Source organism: Gymnoscopelus microlampas, assembly GCF_963454915.1.
Source record: "Gymnoscopelus microlampas genome assembly, chromosome: 19".
NCBI classification, from domain to species: Eukaryota; Metazoa; Chordata; class Actinopteri; order Myctophiformes; family Myctophidae; genus Gymnoscopelus; species Gymnoscopelus microlampas.
The window spans coordinates 15,207,137-15,227,136 of record NC_139956.1 but is presented as its reverse complement, the minus strand read 5'-3'; the positions used below and the strand labels follow the sequence as shown (position 1 = coordinate 15,227,136).

General features: G+C 45.1%; 1 protein-coding gene across 2 annotated transcripts in view; it reads right to left on the bottom strand.

Moving 5' to 3' along the window:
• The window catches only part of efnb3b (ephrin-B3b), a 121,478-nt gene that overhangs the window by 58,863 nt on the left and 42,615 nt on the right, over positions 1 to 20,000 (bottom strand). For both annotated transcript variants that reach the window (XM_084043738.1, XM_084043739.1), the window contains exon 2: positions 6,263 to 6,552. In XM_084043738.1, the coding sequence (XP_083899864.1) occupies positions 6,263 to 6,552 (290 nt within the window). The remainder of the gene's footprint in view (positions 1 to 6,262; positions 6,553 to 20,000) is intronic.

The following is a 20,000-nucleotide window of genomic DNA, read 5'->3' as shown; positions in this document are numbered from 1 at the left end:
TCTCTCTCTCTCTCTCTCTCTCTCTCTCTCTCTCTCTCTCTCTCTCTCTCTCTCTCTCTCTCTCTCTCTCTCGTGTGAATACAGTGAATGATTCAGAACATGCAAAGCTGGGTTAATTAGAGAATCTCCCCCTAGGGCAAACATGCATATATTACACAGTACAGTTATAAACATACTGACATTAGCACGCAATCGGGCACACACACTACCAAGAGCCTGTACATGCACCCTGCCCGCCCACCCACCCACCCACACACACACACACACACACACACACACACACACACACACACACACACACACACACACACACACACACACACACACACACAACACACACACACACACACACACACACACACACACACACTCCACAGACAAGGGATACGGGATATTGGGCCAAATTAATAAATTCATTGTGTTCACAGAACCTGGGAGAACAGTGATACATAATTCTAAATGTCAGATCCGAATGTTCCAGACAAAGCGACTAGACTTCCCTTGCTTCTTTTTGCCTTCTCAGACTCATCACGTGCTTTCTTATGTGTGTGTGTGTGTGTGTGTGTGTGTGTGTGTGTGTATCAGTGTGTGTGTGTGTGTGTGGTGTGTGTGTGTGTGTGTGTGTGTGTGTGTGTGTGTGTGTGTGTGTGTGTGTGTGTGTGTGTGCATGTGAGTTTGGGAATGTGCATTTTTTGGGCTGTGAGTGTGAGAGAGCAGGTGGTCTCACACACAAAACGGTAAAATAATGCACCTAACAGTGACTCAGCTCTCTCTTTCTGTGTGTGTGTGTGTGTGTGTGTGTGTGTGTGTGTGTGTGTGTGTGTGTGTGTGTGTGTGTGTGTGTGTGTGTGCGTGCGTGCGTGCGTGCGTGCGTGCGTGCGTGCGTGCGTGCGTGCGTGCGTGCGTGCGTGCGTGCGTGCGTGCGTGCGTGCGTGCGTGCGTGCGTGCGTGCGTGCGTGCATGTGTGTGTGTGACCTTGTGTTGGAACCCTCATTGATCGGACCAGCCTATCGATCGATCGGTCTGGTGTGTGTGCGAGCAGATAAAGTTGTTTCCATCTCTGGACACTCTGTTTGACCATGGTTTCTGGCTGCAAAATGGAGCCTGCGTGCTAAATTTGGGTCTTCAGTAAAATTATTTTTTTTGACCGTCCAAAAGGCCTCCAGAGAGTAATGTAATACTTTGGTTAGTTTTCTGTGAGCAAGCATCGTAAAAGAAAAAATGACTTGCTTTCCGTGCGTCATATAAATAACCACATGAACCTATTCTGGGGTGAATGTGGGGTGAACATTTTCAGCGAAAATAGGCTACATCTACAAGCTCGCTTGTAGCTTGTATTTTCATTGTATATAGAGGGCGAATAGCGTTGTGCTGTGGACTGGAATAATTTGCCCCAGTCTCTGTTTATTCACCTGGGTCAGTGGTGTAAAGTAACTAAGTACATTTACTCAAGGACAATTTTGAGGTATTTTTACTTTATGGGAGTATTTCCAATTGTCTATACTTTTACTTCTACTCCACTACATGTCAGAGTCAAATATTGTACTTTTACTCCACTACAATGACTTAAAAACGTTAGTAACTAGTTACTATTACATTATAAAACATACATTAACCTTATTTGAAAATAGCCGATCTACAAGCTCACAACGTGTCGCATCGCGACGCTTTGTGAGCTAAAGTACCGTAGCTAGAGTACCGTAACACAACACATTGCAAGTGGAATCACATTATGTCTGTTACACTATACTGTAGCAAGAGATTTGGTGTAGAGGGAAATAACAGAAGAACCTAGTATAGAGCCCCGGGGGACCCCGGGTCCCTGAGCAAGTACACTTAACCCCTAACTGCTCCCTCCCTCCCCGAGCGTTCGTCATAACCATCTGAGCAGATGGTTTTGGTTCCCCTAAGTGGTTAACAAAACAGTATCTCTAAATAATGCCTGCATGCATTTCTCAGTATTCAATGGCCTAATAGCAGGTCTCCACCAGCGGTGGAAAGTAACTACCGGTACTGTAAGTACATTTACTCAAGTACTGTACTTAAGTACCATTTTGACATTTTTTACTTTACCAATTTTCATTGTGTACTTTTTTTTTAACTTTTACTCCACTAAAGTTATTTGAAAATGTTAATTACTAGTTACTTTGTAGATTTTGATTATAATTACAAAACATACACTAACCACTTCAGCCCTATATACATTACAAAATAGCCGATCTACAAGCTCACAACGCGTCGCAACGCGACGCATTGTGAGCTTGTAGATCTGCTATTTTCAAAGGATTTTATACATTTGGAAACTTGTGAAATGGGTCATTCTGCATAATGACTATTTTTTACTTTTGGTGCTCAAGGTAAATTTTGAATACTGTACTTTTACTTTTTACTCAACTTTAAGTTTGTTACTACAGTATGAGCACAGTGGGTTACTTTGAACCATGTCACAATTAAGTTATTTAACAGCACTGGACAACGGCTCTCACAAACAAAGACCGGATTCATCTGGACTATACAGTGACGCGGTGCGACCGATGAGGATAAACAACTCGGATGACCTCCTTAACGGTCTTAGATTGAGAGGTGTGCCAATAAAAGCCAACGATCTTGGCCCCCCTGCGCGTCTATCGGAATCCATTTACGATCCACTAAAGACGTGGCAAGGATAAAACAAGCACTGAACTTGACAATCACCTGTGACCGAACGAAATGTTTTATACTATGCTGTAACTACGAAAAACATTTGTTTTCATTCATAAGCTATTAAGTGCACGTTCGTGTTGACAAAACGATCTCTGTTTGCAGTTTTAGGGTTTTTTAAGGTAACCTGTTATCTGAATTAAAGCCATATTCGAGGTACACAGCTGGGGAGCGGTTATTTGTGTTATCAGCGCATGAATCAGATCCCTCTTTCCTCCCCAGTTACCAGCACTGCTTCCAAAACGCCAGTAGTCATTGGACATGCACACACACACACACGCACACGCACACACGCACGCACGAACGCACACACACACGCACACGCACACGCACACGCACACGCACACACACACACACGTTTGTATTGTTATACTTGGACATTTTAGGATGCACATTTTTATGCCCTTTGCCATTTTTAACCCTAACCCCCAAAGCCTAAGTTATACTTAGTTGCGTGCCAGTATTGTGCACCGCAAATAGCAAATGTACAAGCTCACAACACGTCTTATTGTGTGTGTGTGTGTGTGTGTGTGTGTGTGTGTGTGTGTGTGTGTGTGTGCGCGCGTATGTGTGTGACACACGTGACAGCGCTATGACCTAACTCACCATACAGTTCTGGTATGGTGATAATGACAGGCCCTCGGACCCGCTGCTCTCCACACACACACACCACGCGGGGCATGTGCCGCGGGCGCAAGGCGCCAGGCAACACCTGAAACAAGGGATCAAATGTAGCACGCTATGACCAGCAAGAAAAGAACCCCGCGCTTCCAATTCACAGACGCACACAGAGAAAATCTCATAATTCTCTTTGTGTCTCTCTTCTCCCTCTCTCTCCGTCTTTCTATTGGACCCCCCACCTTCCACACCACCTCCTCCTCCTCTCTCTCTCTCTCTCTCTCCTGGCGATGTTGGTCCACCCCTCATCGCTCTCCGCCTACGCACCCCCCCCCCCCCCCCCCCCCCTCTCGCCACACATGAAAAGCAGTGAAAAAAGCATTTGCACACCTGAGTGAATCGTGCTCACAGGTGTGTGGGAGGAGAACTGTGAGAAGATCACATGGGGTCTCGCTCTCTCCCTCTCTCTCTCTCTCTCTCTCCCTCCCTCTCTCTCTCTCTCTCTCTTTTTCTCTACTGCTCTCCTGTTTCTCCCTCTCCGTTTCCTCTCAGGTGTTTTCACAGTGCCGTTGTTTGGTTTAGTGCGCACGCACGCACACACACACAGCCACACACACACACACACACACACACACACACACACACACACACACACACACACACACACACACACACACACACACAGCCACACACACAGCCACACACACACACACGCTTGCGCAACAGCGCAAGCATGAGTGTGAATGTGCGTCTGATTCCATTATTCCAATTGTGCCTGTAAGTGCTGAATGCTTTGTGCATGGCTCCCTGGCTGTATTCAAAAAGGAAGAGAAAGAAAAAGAAAGATAAACAAAACAAAAATGAAAACCTGCGAGTTTCGGTCGAGGCGACCTTTCGCTTCCAGATTTTTCCGTGCGATACGAACACTTGGCCCCGGCTCGCTTTGATGACCTCATCAGGTCTTCACACATCCTAACTCCAAACAATCCTCCTGAGTAAACCAAAACAAACTGCGTTTCGCCATCTGCGGTCACCGCGAGACTGACAATAACAATAAACAGGCCTGGGGCCGGGCTCAGCAGCAACGCAGAACGCAAACACACAAGGAAAGCATGTGAAAACAAACATGGGGCTACACGCACACACACACACACACACACACACACACACACACACACACACACACACACACACACACACACACACACACACACACACGACATGATAACACAGAAACAATCATGCAGCAACTCCACAATATACACACACAGCCGTTCTCATTTATCGCACACAATGAACACAATGAACACAATAAGGCATAAAATCAACCTTGAACAATCTAATATAATACACCCACACACACACACACACACACACACACACACACACACACACACACACAGTGCATATAAGTAGTCAGTATGAACGACAGTGTGTGCCTGAGAATCCATCTGAGCATCCATCTGATCATACACACAATTCACAAACCTCATTACCTTAAACACACAAGGCCTGTCGCCACCACCACCACCACCACCATCACAGGCATAAACAAACACTCCACAGCCCAATCAGAGGCCAACCATGCAATCATAACCAGCCCACCCCCTTCGACCCGCCCTCATGGTCACGCCACAATACACACACGCAGGCACGTACGTACGTTTGTATTACTATTCACGTTGTTGCCATTTTTAATGCCTGATATGTCACTGCATTGCAATCTACAAGCTCATGAGCTGTGTGTGCACTTGTAGATCTTCTATTTTTTGATGAACGACACTGGCGCGCATCCATGTATAAATCAGACATAGCTCCAACCCTAACCATATCTCCTATAACCTCTAAATAACTAACTCTAACCCCAATCTGAATCTTTTTCCTGATCGTAAACCTACAGTAACTGCCCAAATATTTGTAACCATAAAACAATCTTTTCTCTTGTTTCACACCCACCTACTTTGCATGAGCGGCAGAGGCCACGTCCCCTACTTTGCATAATCGACATAGGGCACACCCACCTACTTTGCATAAACAGCAGCTACAGGCTACATCGAGGGCGCTCGGGTGACGCGGTGGTAAAGTGCCTGCCCACCACCGCGGAGGTTGTGGGTTCAAATCAATGTTGATTTCGTCGACTAAAACTATGACGAAAAATGTTCGGCAACTACCTTTTTTCACTGACAAAAACTAAATAAAAGCTAAATAAAAACTAAGCTATGGTGACTAAAACTAGAGTAAAATATATTGATTTTTGAATTTTGTCAACAAATAAAAAGCTAAACTAAAATGTTAGGGAGGGACGAGTGGAGAAGAGATACAGTAGAACTAAAAGACAAGTCATTTTATGTTTGGTTGCGCTCGGGTGTTGCGCTCTGAAAATAGCAGATCTACAAGCTCTGCGATGCGTTGTGAGCTTGTAGATCAGCTATTTTCAGCATGCAACCAAGTGTAAAATCAGGGGTAAAAAAGGGGGGGAAATAGCATGGCTACACCCACCTAGTTTGCTTTTCTAACTTTTCTAATCTTTTCTAACTTGTGAGGACCATGGAAAATTGTCCTCACAATGTCTATTCCGTGAACGGAATAGACCGTGAACGCATCTGTGTAACCACCATAACCATTATTTCATACTTTGGCTATTCAAAAATAGCAGATGTACAAGCTCATAGCACGGCACCGAGTGCCGTGCTATGAGCTTGTAGATCTGCTATTTTTGAAAAATCGTGAAAATTTGTGCAAATCTTTGGATTAATATTTTTTTCAAGCAAAAAATGTCGTAATCATTTTTCAACTTATGAAGACCATGGAAAATTGTCCTAACAATGTCTATTCCTCAATTTCTACTACTACTATACTTGCAAGTATAGTAACACACACACACACACACACACACACACACACACACACACACACACACACACACACACACTACCCCACTCACCGATGATGAAGTAGTCGTGCATGCTCTTGAACTCGTGGCCCCAGAGGTTGGGCGAGAACTCCTGGAACTTGATGGTGAAGCGGCGCTCGCGCGTGGGCTCGTCGCACGTCAGCACGATGTTGGGCGGGCCCATCACCTCGCAGCGGTCGGCCTGCTCGCGCGACGCCACCAGGTACAGCTTGTAGAACTCGTACTCCGGCGTGGAGCGCATGCCCTCCAGGGGCGGGCAGATCAGGTCCAGCCGGTCCCCGATCTGGGGGTACAGCACATAGCCCTTGTCGTCCTTGAACCTGAAGACACACAGAGAGAGAGAGAGAGAGAGAGAAGGATGTTTTAATGCATTGAAGACTTGAATCCTAACAGTTTTCTGAAAAAAAAACTATGTTGTTATATCCGTGGTTCTCAAGCAAAATGATATGTATTTGCCCGCGGACCACCTGTTCCAGGGACCCCCCCCCCAGAAGCAAAGATTTGAGTAAAAAAAAAAGAAAAAAATTAAAAATATATATTCAAAGATTTGCACACATTTTCACGACTTTTCAAAAATAGCAGATCTACAAGCTTGCAGCGTGGCACTCGGTGCCGCGCTGTGAGCTTGTATATCTGCTATTTTTGAATAGCCAAAGTATAAAATAATGGTTAAAGTGGTTAAAATCGAAAATGACACAGATGCTTTCACCGTTTTAATGGATCAATGCAGCGATTCACAAGATATTGAAAGTGGAACCCCAAATAATTGGCAACAAAACACTACGATTTCATGTGATAATGTAAAATATGTGTTGTGTTCTTTCTTTAAAACTTAAAAACATTTAGATTTCATTGTAATACCGATAAATAGGATATTATACTACATGAGTTCCATTGATCCAATTTGGAACACAATCCATTGATTGATCATTAAAATCGGCCCGCGAATGCTTTTGAAATGTTCCCCTTGGTCACTGATCCAGACCCGCTGTTTTAATGAAAAGGCTTTGCTTTTCTAGCAGTAATCACTATTTTCATCAGTTATTTGTCATGGAACAAGCCAGCGGCGCAATCATTTTTCGATCCGGTTTTGATTGGATTTGTATTTATCTATTGTAATGGATGAGCTTCTGTTGGCTTTGGCGATATTAGCGCTACTCTCTCGACAATCATCCCAATGAGCCGTCTTAAATTGAACTGATAGAGGAGAGGGAGCGTGTAAGAAACAACAGAGAACGAGAAGAAGGCTGGAAAGAGAAAACAAGAAAAAAAAACGAAGAAAGAAAAACAGAAAAGACAGAAAAGACAGAAAAGACAGAAAAGACAGAAAAGACAGAAAAGCCAGAAAGAAAGAAAGAAAGAAAATCCGGCGTGACTTAACATGTGCAGACTTGTGACTTAGGGCCGCGACTGGTACAACAGATCCCATAGCCTGTGGCAAAAAAATGCTAATCAGCAAAAATGCATGAGAAAACAGCCACGTATGTATAAAATGTCCCCGTCCACCTTATTGGTCATCATGTCACTGGACACTCGCCCTGTAGGACGTTGAGTGCTGCTGTGGGTTGTTGTTGACACAATCGATGAGACCGTTTTGCAGTTAAAGCTTCTTTGCTTTGACCACACACAACACACAACACACACACACACACACACACACACACACACACACACACACACACACACACACACACACACACACACACACACACACACACACACACACGTACATATCGGTGCACCAAGTCTAGAGGATATATAGGCTCAGCCTTGCTGGGACTTGCTATGCATTTAAATCAAAGTCCTTTAGAACATTGCATTGTTGGGCCAGCTCTCTCTCTCTCTCTCTCTCTCTCTCTCTTTGCTGGCATTGTGTGTGTGTGTGTGTGTGTGTGTGTGTGTGTGTGTGTGTGTGTGTGTGTGTGTGTGTGTGTGTGTGTGTGTGTGTGTGTGTGTGTGTGTGTGTGTGTGCGTGTGCGCGTGCGTGTGTGTGCATGTGTAGTGTGATTTCAGCTATTGTCTGTTTTCATAGTTGAAATTTCGTGTGGACCCCAGGAAGACTAGCGACCACTTTGAGGAAGATAATGGGGATCCAACATAAAGAATAAGAATAAGTTCAGACGGAATGGTCAACCCTCTGAGAAGAAAAAATGGACGAGGACGGACAGAAAGACAGAGATTTCCTCCTTTTATAGAGGTTTTTTTTGGAAACTTTTGAAGAATAGAAGTTTAAAATTTTGATTGTTTTCCCACCAATAATGTCAAGCCAGAAAATAGACCCCTTAACAGACGACGTCACACTGGCTCCAAACGTCATACTGGCTCCAAATGAAACCCATTCTATCAGGTCTCGCTAGGACGTACCTCACTAGCCAACACACAAGAGGGGGTCTTTTTTTTTGGGGTGCGCTGAAACCAGCGCACCCCAAAACAACAGGTTGAGAATTGATTGCATGAAACAATCACATGTGCATCTAATCTCAATGTTGGTAAACAAATAATTGGTCTATAGGGACACCCTAGGGTTATTGTAATGAATTGAGCACTCAGGGCTTTGCCGTGTAGGAGGGTCTTATCAGCCAGTGGAGATCCACCTGTACATCCTGTTAGGATGCATTCATTACAGACCATGTCTGTCTTTAGATGAGAGATGGCTGTACCGTACCGATAAGGGACCCGCTCCATGGAAATTAGAATCACGTGACCTTCCTTTCTCCAGCTCCACGGTGTTTACAAAATGCCAGAGTTCATTCTGAGGTTTACACGAGCGACACACTCACACACGCATATAAGATAACACACACACACACACACACACAGACAGACAGAACCGAGCTGCTGAGACCCAGTAGTTCTAAAGGAGAAAGCGCGTGATGTCCCATATAGCACAGTGGTTCTCAAAGTAGGGGTCTGGGGACCCCCAGGAGTCCTCGAGGAGGTTCCAGGGATCCGTCCCCAGCTAAATGAATCACTTTAACCCCATGATTAGTTTACCGAGCTTGTAGATCGGCTATTTTTGAAAACTTTTTTAAAACTTGGTGCAATCACTTTGAAACTTTTTTAGTCAAAAAGCTTCTATTATGGGGGGTCCCCCTGGCACAAACTCTTTTCAGATGGGGGGTCCGCAGTCACACTTACATACAGTATAAATGTGAGGGTCCTCGACATGAAAAGAAGTTTGAGAACCACTGCTTGGACCAAACAGGACGCTCGGTTAAGCTCGGTTCGCCTCGGGTGCTCCGTAACATTTTTCGAGGCTCTCTCTCCGGGAGTAGAGAAAGACACACCGAGGGAAGGGGGCCGCGGGGACAAGAAACTCGCTAAATGAATCACAACGCTTATTCATTCCCCTCACAGCGGAGCAGCGCTGGCTCCGGCTGGCTGACAGGGCCAAACGTTATCAGTTAGCCAGGTTAAGCTAGCCGAACACACCTGGGGCGCACGGTGCACTTTAGTGCTCCACCGGAAGCGTACTTAGGTAACAACTATATAGCGGAGAAGACAGAGACTATGACGCATCATTCCCGAGTGGCTCAGTATCTCAGGTGTGGGGTCAGAAAGATGTCAGTGGCGGTTTGGGGGGACAAGAAGGGAGGGAATAGCAGTGGCATTAGCGGGCAGAGTCCACAATACACAGATAGAGGGGATTAAGCCATTAAAACCGTGAACGCATCTGTGTAGTATGTGTATAGCAGATATACAAGCTCATAGCGTGGCACCAAGTGCCGCACTATGAGCTTGTACAACTGCTATTTTTGAAAAATCGTGAACATTTGTGGAAATCTTTACATGTATATATTTTTTAAAGCGAACATTTTTTTACTCAAATCTTTGCTTCTGGGGGGTCACTGGAACAACATATTTTCAGATGGGGGTCCACAGCCAAATACATATCATTCTGGAAGCCCTTGACATGAGAAAGTTTGAGAACCACTGATTATAGCAACATAAGCTTTTTCAAAAAAACTGTTAGGATTTAGAAGACATTTTGTAGAAGCCCCACAAGCAAAGATTTGAGTCAAATGTTTTTGCTTTAAAAAAATATATAAATAAAAATCTCCCAGATTTTTCAAATATACAAAGTATAAGATAATGGTTAACGTGGTTAAAATATGAAACGACAGATGCTTTCCCGCTCTTAATGGGTTAATGTAGCTCGATGTGGATTTTCTGTTATGGTAGTACCATGGTGCGGGGGAAACAAAAAGGCAGACCACCCAACCCGTGGGATGTTTGCACAGTAACGACGTGTTATCTGTTATAGCGCTATGAGCCGGCAGCGCACACGAGCCGGCGGTAAAGAGAGACGTTAATTGTTATCTGTGGGTTGGCATTCTAGCTGCCGGCGATCACCTGTGGGGCACGGAGAGTGGAGCGTGAGCCTGTGTGTGTGTGTGTGTGTGTGTGTGTGTGTGTGTGTGTGTGTGTGTGTGTGTGTGTGTGTGTGTGTGTGTGTGTGTGTGTGTGTGTGTGTGTGTGTGTGTGTGTGTGTTGTATTATACTAGTGCTAACCTTAATGTCCCCACAAGTATAGTAGAATTTGAGAAATAGACATTGGTGAGGACAATTTTCCTAACCAATATATTTACATTTAGGCTTGCAATTTAGGAAAAGATTCAGTTTGGGTTCAGAGTTAGGATTAGGCACATTTTTGTTAGGTTAAGGGGAGTTATATCTGACTTACTACTACTTACTTAGTTGCACACCGGTCTCACGCAATTAAAAACGGCCGATCAGCCGGCTATTTTCAGTTATGGTAAAAGGAAATGCAAAACAATTAGGTACAAAGGGCATTTAAGAAATTGCCTAAATGTTGATGTCCTCACAAGTATTGTAATACAAACGTCTTTGTGTGTGTGTGTGTGTGTGTGTGTGTGTGTGTGTGTGTGTGTGTGTGTGTGTGTGTGTGTGTGTGTGTGTGTGTGTGTGTGTGTGTGTGTGTGTGTGTGTGTCAGAGAGTGTGCGTGAGAGTGCCGGTGTAGTTTTTAGGTGTGGTCGACCCACAGGCAGCCTGGGAAAACATTGTTCTACTTGCCAACTCGCCCGACATCCCCGGTCACAGAGGGTAATAACCTGCACGTTAGACCTACAACAACACACACCTTTCCCCTTCATCTCGGTCACACACACACACATACACACACACACACACACACAGGCACGCACACCTTTTAAAGAGAGAATAATAATGATTGCCGCACAGGGCGGCAGGTACTCAGAATTACAGGTATACGTAGTACATACTGTATGCATGCACGCGCTTGCACACACACACACACGCGCGCGCACACCTTCCTGCCTACACAAAACGTTTGCCCAAACACATCCACCTACGTACCTCCAAGACCACAGGGTTAGCTTTTGCAAAACACACAGGCGCACACACACGCACACACGCGCACACACACACACACACACACACACACACACACACACACACACACACACACACACACACACACACACACACACACACACACACACACACACACACACACACACACACACTCACACACACACACTCTCACACACACACACACACACACACACACACACACAGGTTTGTATTACTATACTTGTGAGGATATCAAGGCTTTAGGACAGCCATTTTATGAATGTCATTTATAAAATATAGATTTTGCCATTTTTAACCGTAAGCCTAAAGCCGAAAAACAGCAGATCTATAAGCCCACAACGCATCGCGCTGCGACGCGTTGTGAACTTATAGATCGGCTGTTTTTCGGTGCATGACACTGGCGCGCAACTAAGTATAAATCATGTTTAACTCTAATTCCAATCCCTAAACCTAACCTCTAAGACACCTAAATGTCTAATCCTGACCTGAATGTTTTTCTAATTGTAAACTTATCTCTAAAAAATGTTTTTTTTAACTATAAAACAACCATTTGTCTCGTGAGGACCAGGAAAACGGTCCTCACAATGTATATTTCTTCAAATTCTACTATACTTGGTCCTCGCAAGTATAGCAATACACACACACACACACACACACACACGCACACACACACAAAACACCTTTGGCATTCCACATAAAGCCCTTTTCTTTTCTCTTTTTTTCCCCCTGAAAAGTATGTGACGGTGGGTACCTGAGTCACAGTGGCCCTGCATCACAGAAGGACAGAGAGAGAGGTGTGGGAGTATAAAGAACGAGGGACCGCGTGTAGTGCTAGTGCAGCGTTCAGAACAGACACAATGAGAGAGAGAACAGAGGAGAGGTTAAGCAGAGTGGGAGAAGAGGTTTTTTTACGCACACACTCGACATGCCACGGTTACACACACAATAAACAGGAAATAAAAGAAGGAATAAAGCAAAGAAAGGCGGCGGGGAGAGAAAAAAATGAGAAAAAAACAGAAATGAACCCACTCAGACGGAATGGAGGGAGGGAGGCAGTGTTGATGATTTTTTTTTATTTAAGTGAAAGTAACACATACTCAATACTCTGCAAGTAGGACTCCTGTATTTAACATTTTACTTGAGTAAAAGTACAAAAGTATTGACATAAAAATACACTTACAAAAATATTTTCTACAAGCGCACAATGCGTCGCATCGTAACGTGATGTGAATAAAGTCAAAGTACCTCAAAATTGTACTTCAATACAGTACTTAGTTACTTAACACCACTGGAGGGAGGGAGACAGAGAAAGAGAGAGAGAGAGAGAGAGAACGAATCAGATTATATAAAATAAGAGTGGGTTCCTAGAATGGGACAAAACAGAATTCCTGGAACAGAATTTAATTTTCTGATAGAACCTTGTGTTCAAAGTGGCAGATTTGCTGAGTTAACCCAGGGCAATGCTGTGTGCGCGTGCGTGCGTGCGTGCGTGCGTGCGTGTGAGATCACTGGAGGGCTGGTTGCGGGAGCCCCTCTCTACCAATCTAATCACACTGTGTTGAGTTGTAAAAATAGTTTTGTGTTTATCTCAACGTTCACACCCTCCTTTGGCTCTATAAGACGGCAAAGACGCCCTCTGTATCAACAAGGCAGGCTCTGCCCGATTCCAGAGGCCACCAACCACACACACGCACACGCACACACACACACACACACACACACACACACACACACAGAGCAACATGTGTGTAAGTCTTGCAAAAGTATACTGCCCTACAAAGTTTAAGTGCAGTAACTAGGCAAAGAATCAAACTGATTAAAAAAGGCATTAGAGTGTTTCAACTGGCCAGCCCAATGGGTTATCGCTATATAAGTGATATTGCACTAATTGTATATCTTGTTCATGAGGTCATTGTTAATACACCAAAGTCATGAAGGCTGATTTGACCTTTGAGTCAAATAAATACGTCAGTGTCTCCAAAGAGTGCATTACTGCACTTTGTAGGGCAGAGGGACTCAATCACATACACACACACGTATTTGAGCTAAAAAGCATTATTTTACACTTTGGCTATTCAAAAATAGCAGATCTACAAGCTCATAGTACCGAGTGCCGCGTTACAAGCTTGTAGATCTGCTGTTTTTGAAAAATCGAGAAAATGTGTGCAAATCTTTGAATATATACATTTTTAAAGCGAACATTTTTTACTCAAATCTTTGCTTCTGGGGGTCCCTGGAACAACATATTTTGAGATGGGGGTCCGCGGCCAAATACACACACACACACATACACACACACAGCCTTTTTGCGAGTGCTCGTTGTTTGTTTCAGCGTGATCTAATATGAGAGTGATGACACTAGCAGCGTTGACTCCCATTGTAAGACGGGAATGCGGAAATGCTCATATATGTTATCTCAATGAGACAGTTCCAATGTTTGGAACTACAGCCCATAGCGGCCCCGCTTGCTTTGCGGCGAGATCAAAGCGTGTCATAACTCTCTTTCTCTATGGGTCTGGTTTGTTTGTATGTGTCAATATATCATGTCCACCAGAAACCCTTTCCCCATGAATGTAGGACAAGAGAGAGAGAGAGAAGAGAAGAGAAGAGAAGAGAAGAGAAGAGAAGAGAAGAGAAGAGAAGAGAAGAGAAGAGAAGAGAAGAGAAGAGAAGAGAAGAGAAGAGAAGAGAAGAGAGGAAATGAGACTAGCGGAGGGAAACGTAAAGTAAGGTGCACCAACATACTGTAACAACATCAGAGGGTTGATCTGTGGCCACATATAAATAAATAATGCTTTCTCAGATGTACACAGCCTTGAGCAACACTTCCCTCTCTCTCTCTCTCTCTCCCTTCAGCCACATCTCTCTCTCTCTCTCTCTCTCCGCTCCCTCTTTGTGTCAGTCCGTCTCACCATTCCCCCCCATCCCACCCCACCCCCCCCCCCCGTCCCTCTTTCTCAGCCGTGTTAACAATAGTGCCATTCATGTGGCCACACTTTGAAACATGGCGCGGGGGTTGGATGGGGGCAGAGGTGACGCCAGCGAGAGAGGGAGGGAGGGAGGGAGGGGGTGCATGGGAGTGAGAGGGGTGGGGGTGGGGGTGTAGTGGTGAGGAGAGAGGAAGAGATGAGGAGGTGGGGGGAGGCCTTCTTCCTCTCCTTTCTTTGCGGGGGCCCTTTTTTATGAGGGGCGAAAAACATAGTTTTCTCAACCCTTCTCAACCCGTCCCCGTCCCCCCCCCCCCCCCGCCCCCGAGCCGAGAGGAGTGAGGTGTCGGTCTAGATGCCGACCTTTCACCCCCATCTCTTTCTCTCCTCCTCTGCTCCCAAACCATTACACCCACCCCTACCTTCGCCTCTCTCCTGTCCATCTGCCTGTGTGTGTGTGTGTGTGTGTGTGTGTGTGTGTGTGTGTGTGCGTATGCGTGTGTGTGTGTGTGTGTGTGTGTGTGTGTGTGTGTGTGTGTGTGTGTGTGTGTGTGTGTGTGTGCGTGTGTGTGCGTGTGAGTCAGTGCATGTGTTACCTGGGTTGAGGTGTGGTATTGGACAGAGACACAACATTTCCCAGATTCCACAGGGGCAACTCGAGCCGAGTCCGGACCAGAGCCGAGCACGCAGGTGCAGCCGGCCCCCCGGACAAGGGAGTGTGTGTGTGTCTGTGTGTGTCTGTGTGTGTGTGTGTGTGTGTGTGTGTGTGTGTGTGTGTGTTGTGTGTGTGTGTGTGTGTGTGTGTGTGTGTGTGTGTGTGTGTGTGTGTGTGTGTGTGTGTGTGTGTGTGTCGTGTGTGTGTGTGTGAGGGAGAGAACATGAGAATATGAAAATGGGGGGGGGGGGGGGGGGGGGGGGAGTGCGAGATCGGAAAGCAGGATTCCATGAGAGAGAGAGAGAGAGAGAGAAAAAATGATACTTGGAAACAAAGATGGAGAGAAAGAGATAATGAGAGAGAGAGCCTTGACGTCCTTGCAGGCTTATGCAAAGGCATTTAGAAAGCATGTTATGTGTAGACAGATGCCAGGTCATTTGTTGACCTGGCATTCTATAGTGTGTATAGTTTGTACAGATTATTGATATTGTTTTATATTATACTGTTCAGACTGATGATAGGTTCTTGGCTTACCTATGATCATAGATTACCATTTCTATGCATGTGATGTATTACCTCGTGCTGTCCTTGCTTACTGTAAATCGCTCTGGATTAACCTATTAAGACCTGAAACCGATTCGACAAAATGTCTTCTAAATCCTAACAGTTTAAAGAAGAAACATGTTGCTATATCAGTGGTTCTCAAACTTTTTTCGTGTCAAAGACCCCATAATGATATGTTTTTGGCCGCGGACCCCCATCTGAATTTTTTTTTTCCAGGGGACCCCCAGAAGAAGAGATTTGAGTTACAAATGTTCTCTTTAAAAATATATATATTCAAAGATTTGCACACATTTTCTTGATTTTTCTAAAATAGCAGATCTACAAGCTCGTAGCGCGCTGCCGCGCTACGAGCTTGTAGATCTGCTATTTTAGAAGAGCCAAAGTGTAAAATAATGCTTTTTAGCTCAAATCTAAAAATGACACAGATGCGTTCCCGGTCTTAATGGGTTAAGAGCGTCTGCTAAATGCCTAAATTGTAAACTGTAAATTGTAGAGAGAAAGAGGGGAGGGGGGTTAAGAAACAATGAGAGAGTGCTAATATAAGGAGTAAATAAATAAAATGCAGTAAAACCATACCGAAAAAAAAACTAACCAAGAAACAAAAAACAAAGGAGGGAGGTTCAGTGATACGGAGGAGGCACACACAAACGACCGAGGAAAACACTTTTTGTTGTCCATCTCCCTCCCCGCTGCCTGGGGAGAGAGCAGCAGCAGAGGAGAGGAGAGACAAGAGGAGAGACCCATCTATTAGGGAATAATAAATGGCCGTGGTATTCCGTTCCGCGGCGCGGAGATTTATGAGCGGAGCCCGCGCATAAAGCTGTCCACACTAATCTCATGGTATACACACCATAATCACACAGACAGGGGGCCCTGAGTGGTCCGGGCTGCTTGGATGTACACACACACACACACAGGCTCTCCCACATATACACACACACACACACACACACACACACACACACACACACATAAACACACCCCACGCGTGAACGCTACACACCTCGACGGCCCCCAAACCGGCGTGGAAGCCGATACACTGTGGGAGGAACGCACACGCCGCTAAGCGAATTCGCTCAGACAAAAGGTATACGCATAAGACATGTACACACACACACACACTGCTGTGCTGCATTCCCGCGCACACACACACAGAGCTCCTATAACACCTGTAGGCCATCTAGTAGCTGTCTAAAGTGCGTCCGGTGGGTCTCATTTGCTAGAAGAGGGGGGTCCCTATAGGACGTCACTCTTTCTGAAAGGCTCCAACACGCTTTTCCTTCGTAGCTACAGTATACAAGCTCTCACGGAGCGGAGGGCCCGCGGCGCCTATCAGTTTCTGCTGCTCTGCTACAGCGCTCAGTACGTAGTACGTCCTGAACGCGCTGTACGGCCCATTAATGCCAACCTGCGTCCATGATATGAAACACATGTGTGTGGAGGAGCATAAGCATATTACAATATTTATATTACAGCACTGTAGGGCAGAAACCTTGTATGTCCATAATTTCATCTTTTTATGTTTTCTTTTTCATAAATTAAAGCCCTGTTTTATACTTTGTCGTATGACAGTGTCAGGCAAAAGCAACGATTACAGACGAATACAGAAGTTTGAGCTTGTAGATCGGCTATTTTCCGCTATTTCTGAAAGGTTTTGCAAATAATGACGTTCCCAAAATAGGGATGCCAGGTTGTAAGTGGCTTAGTCTGTTTCGTCTATTTAACCAATGAAAAGTATTAACAAGAACGTGTGACAAAATAGTAGCTACAATAATAATTCATTGGAACGCAGGCTCTTTTTTTCCATTTCCTTAAAAAGTAACGTTTTTCTTTCTACATACAAGGTTTCCATCCGACAGCGGCGATTTACATTACACATAATTCGCCTCGCAATCTGTCTTTGACGCGTTATTTAGGCGGTGGCGTGACCCCGTCGATTTGGGCCGCTCACTTCTCACTCAACATTTCATCGCCCGCTGACGCCGCGTTTACAATAGAACCTTCAACAATTTGGGTGATTATTCACCTAGCATGCTTTTTATATCTTGGCACGGGTCCCGTAGTCCCATTTTTTATCTTCGGTTTTGCATGACCCCCAGTATAGAGGTACATCTGCGGCTACACCTGCTGAGGGAAAAAATATGGAAGCGTGTAGCCCTTGGCTAAGTCGGGAGTGCAGCGTGAGGTCAGGTGTTGTGAAATTTCAACAACTTATTACCATGTTGACGGAAGAACCACAGAGATAGGGAAAAAGCCACAGTAACCCGAGATAGGGTAAACAAAGACATCCACGCTGAGTAATTCCTAAGTAAGCATGCCTATGAAATCATAATTTCAAATACAGCTATCTATTACGCTGTCCATTAAAAAGTCATATGCTTTGAATCTCAGCCATAACATGAGTTGCAGTAGGGAAGGAAAAAAAAAAAAGAATAAGTCACAAATTCATCCATAATTCCTTGACTATACAATCCATCACTGACAGGGTATTTACATGAACCGTGGCCCCCGCCATGTGAAGCCGCTCTGCTATAGTTAATGATTAGCGGTAATAATGCGTTCCGTCTGTGTTAGCGACGGCCGTTTGAAAGAATTTGAGTGAATTTCTCGGGTCGGGCTCAGCGCCTACGTACATCTGGCAAGACTTGCGGTAAAGAGCCCAGAACCCAGCTTCTATCATCATCAAAAAAAAAGAAAAAAAGTGGGCCGGGGGTTGTGAGTGTTAAAATATCCATAATCATAGTTAAGAGCGGTCATTAAGGATCCATACACACTGGAGCAGGGCTGTAGGAGAGACCTTTGACTGTGCATACAAAGCCAGCGCCGGGGAAGGCGTATGAAAGAGAGAGAGAGAGAGAGAGAGAGAACCCAGAGAAAGAGTTGTTTGAAAGAGACACAAGTGCAGGAGATGGAGGAGGGGGGTGGATACATTATTTTGAAAAGAGAGCGCATGAGAGGGAGGGCGGGAGACAGGCAGAGATGAGAGTTTGTGTGTTTGTGTGTGTGTGTGTGTGTGTGTGTGTGTGTGTGTGTGTGTGTGTGTGTGTGTGTGTGTGTGTGTGTGTGTGTGTGTGTGTGTGTGTGTGTGTGTGTGTGCGTGTGTGTGTGTGTGTGTGCGCCTGTGCGTCTGTGTTCAAGACGTGGCCCAGATACCTCGGCAGGCACATGTTTATGGATGAAACATTAGAAGGAAGACGCAATCCAAGAAGGTCACGTGCAAGAGGACGACGACGGAAGGAGATACACGGGAGAAAGAAAGTTACCGACGGGTGGAGGAGCAGGGAGAGAGACAGAGAGAGTGTGAGAGAGAGAGAGAGAGAGAGAGAGAGAGAGAGAGAAAGAGAGAGAGAGAGAGAATGTGAAGGGACTGGAGCAAAGAAAAATGTGCGAGATTAGATACACATCTAAAGTCCCCCGTTTTATTTGAACCACTTTTAGCCCCGTTTTAATACTTCATCATACGACTGTGTCTCGCAGCGAGACTAGCCAATCTACGAGCTTGTGATACGGAGTGTCGTGACGTGAGCGTGACGTGAGCGGCTGTTCTTTGCTATAATTTTTAAGCCATTTCACAGCAGGGGGCCGACAGCCACAGGCTATGGCTATTTGGGGGTCCTTCAGCATGAAAACGTTTGGAAACCCCTGACCTATAATAATGGCATGCCCAAAATAGGGACAACGGGGTTGGAAGTGTTTAACTCCATGGGCCCTTACGGGTGGGGTCCACTCTTACGGTTAAATTAAGTTAAGATTTTACATGTGCACACACACACGGAAAGATAGACGGAGCAGGTGAAAGAGAGAGCAAAAGAAGGAGGAAAAGAAGACCATTCTAGTTCAGCCGTATCATGGATCCAATTTATCTTATCATGGATCCCTTTTATCTAATCTCTGTTCCCGTTCTGTTGTGTTCTGGTGGCAGGCCTGCTAAAATGGAAGTTGACGCGTTCTTATTGAAAATAAATGCAGTCTCTTACATGTTGACATGAAGTCATTTATCCTCCCAGCCTGTGTGTTAAATAATACCAAGGACACTGGCACAGATAGATGTTTCCGACTTACGTAAGTAAGAACCATGCACACGGCACCTGCGAGCACCTTAGGAGCTAGAACCAACAAACAATCTGTCTTTAGCGCTGCCGCGATTCTTTGATGACTCATTCCGGTTCTTTCCTCGTTGTTGTATGTATGTTTATTGTTATTATTGACGCTACAATGTCTCGAGGAACCAGAACAAAGGAATTGTGCTCTTTATGCAGCCATACA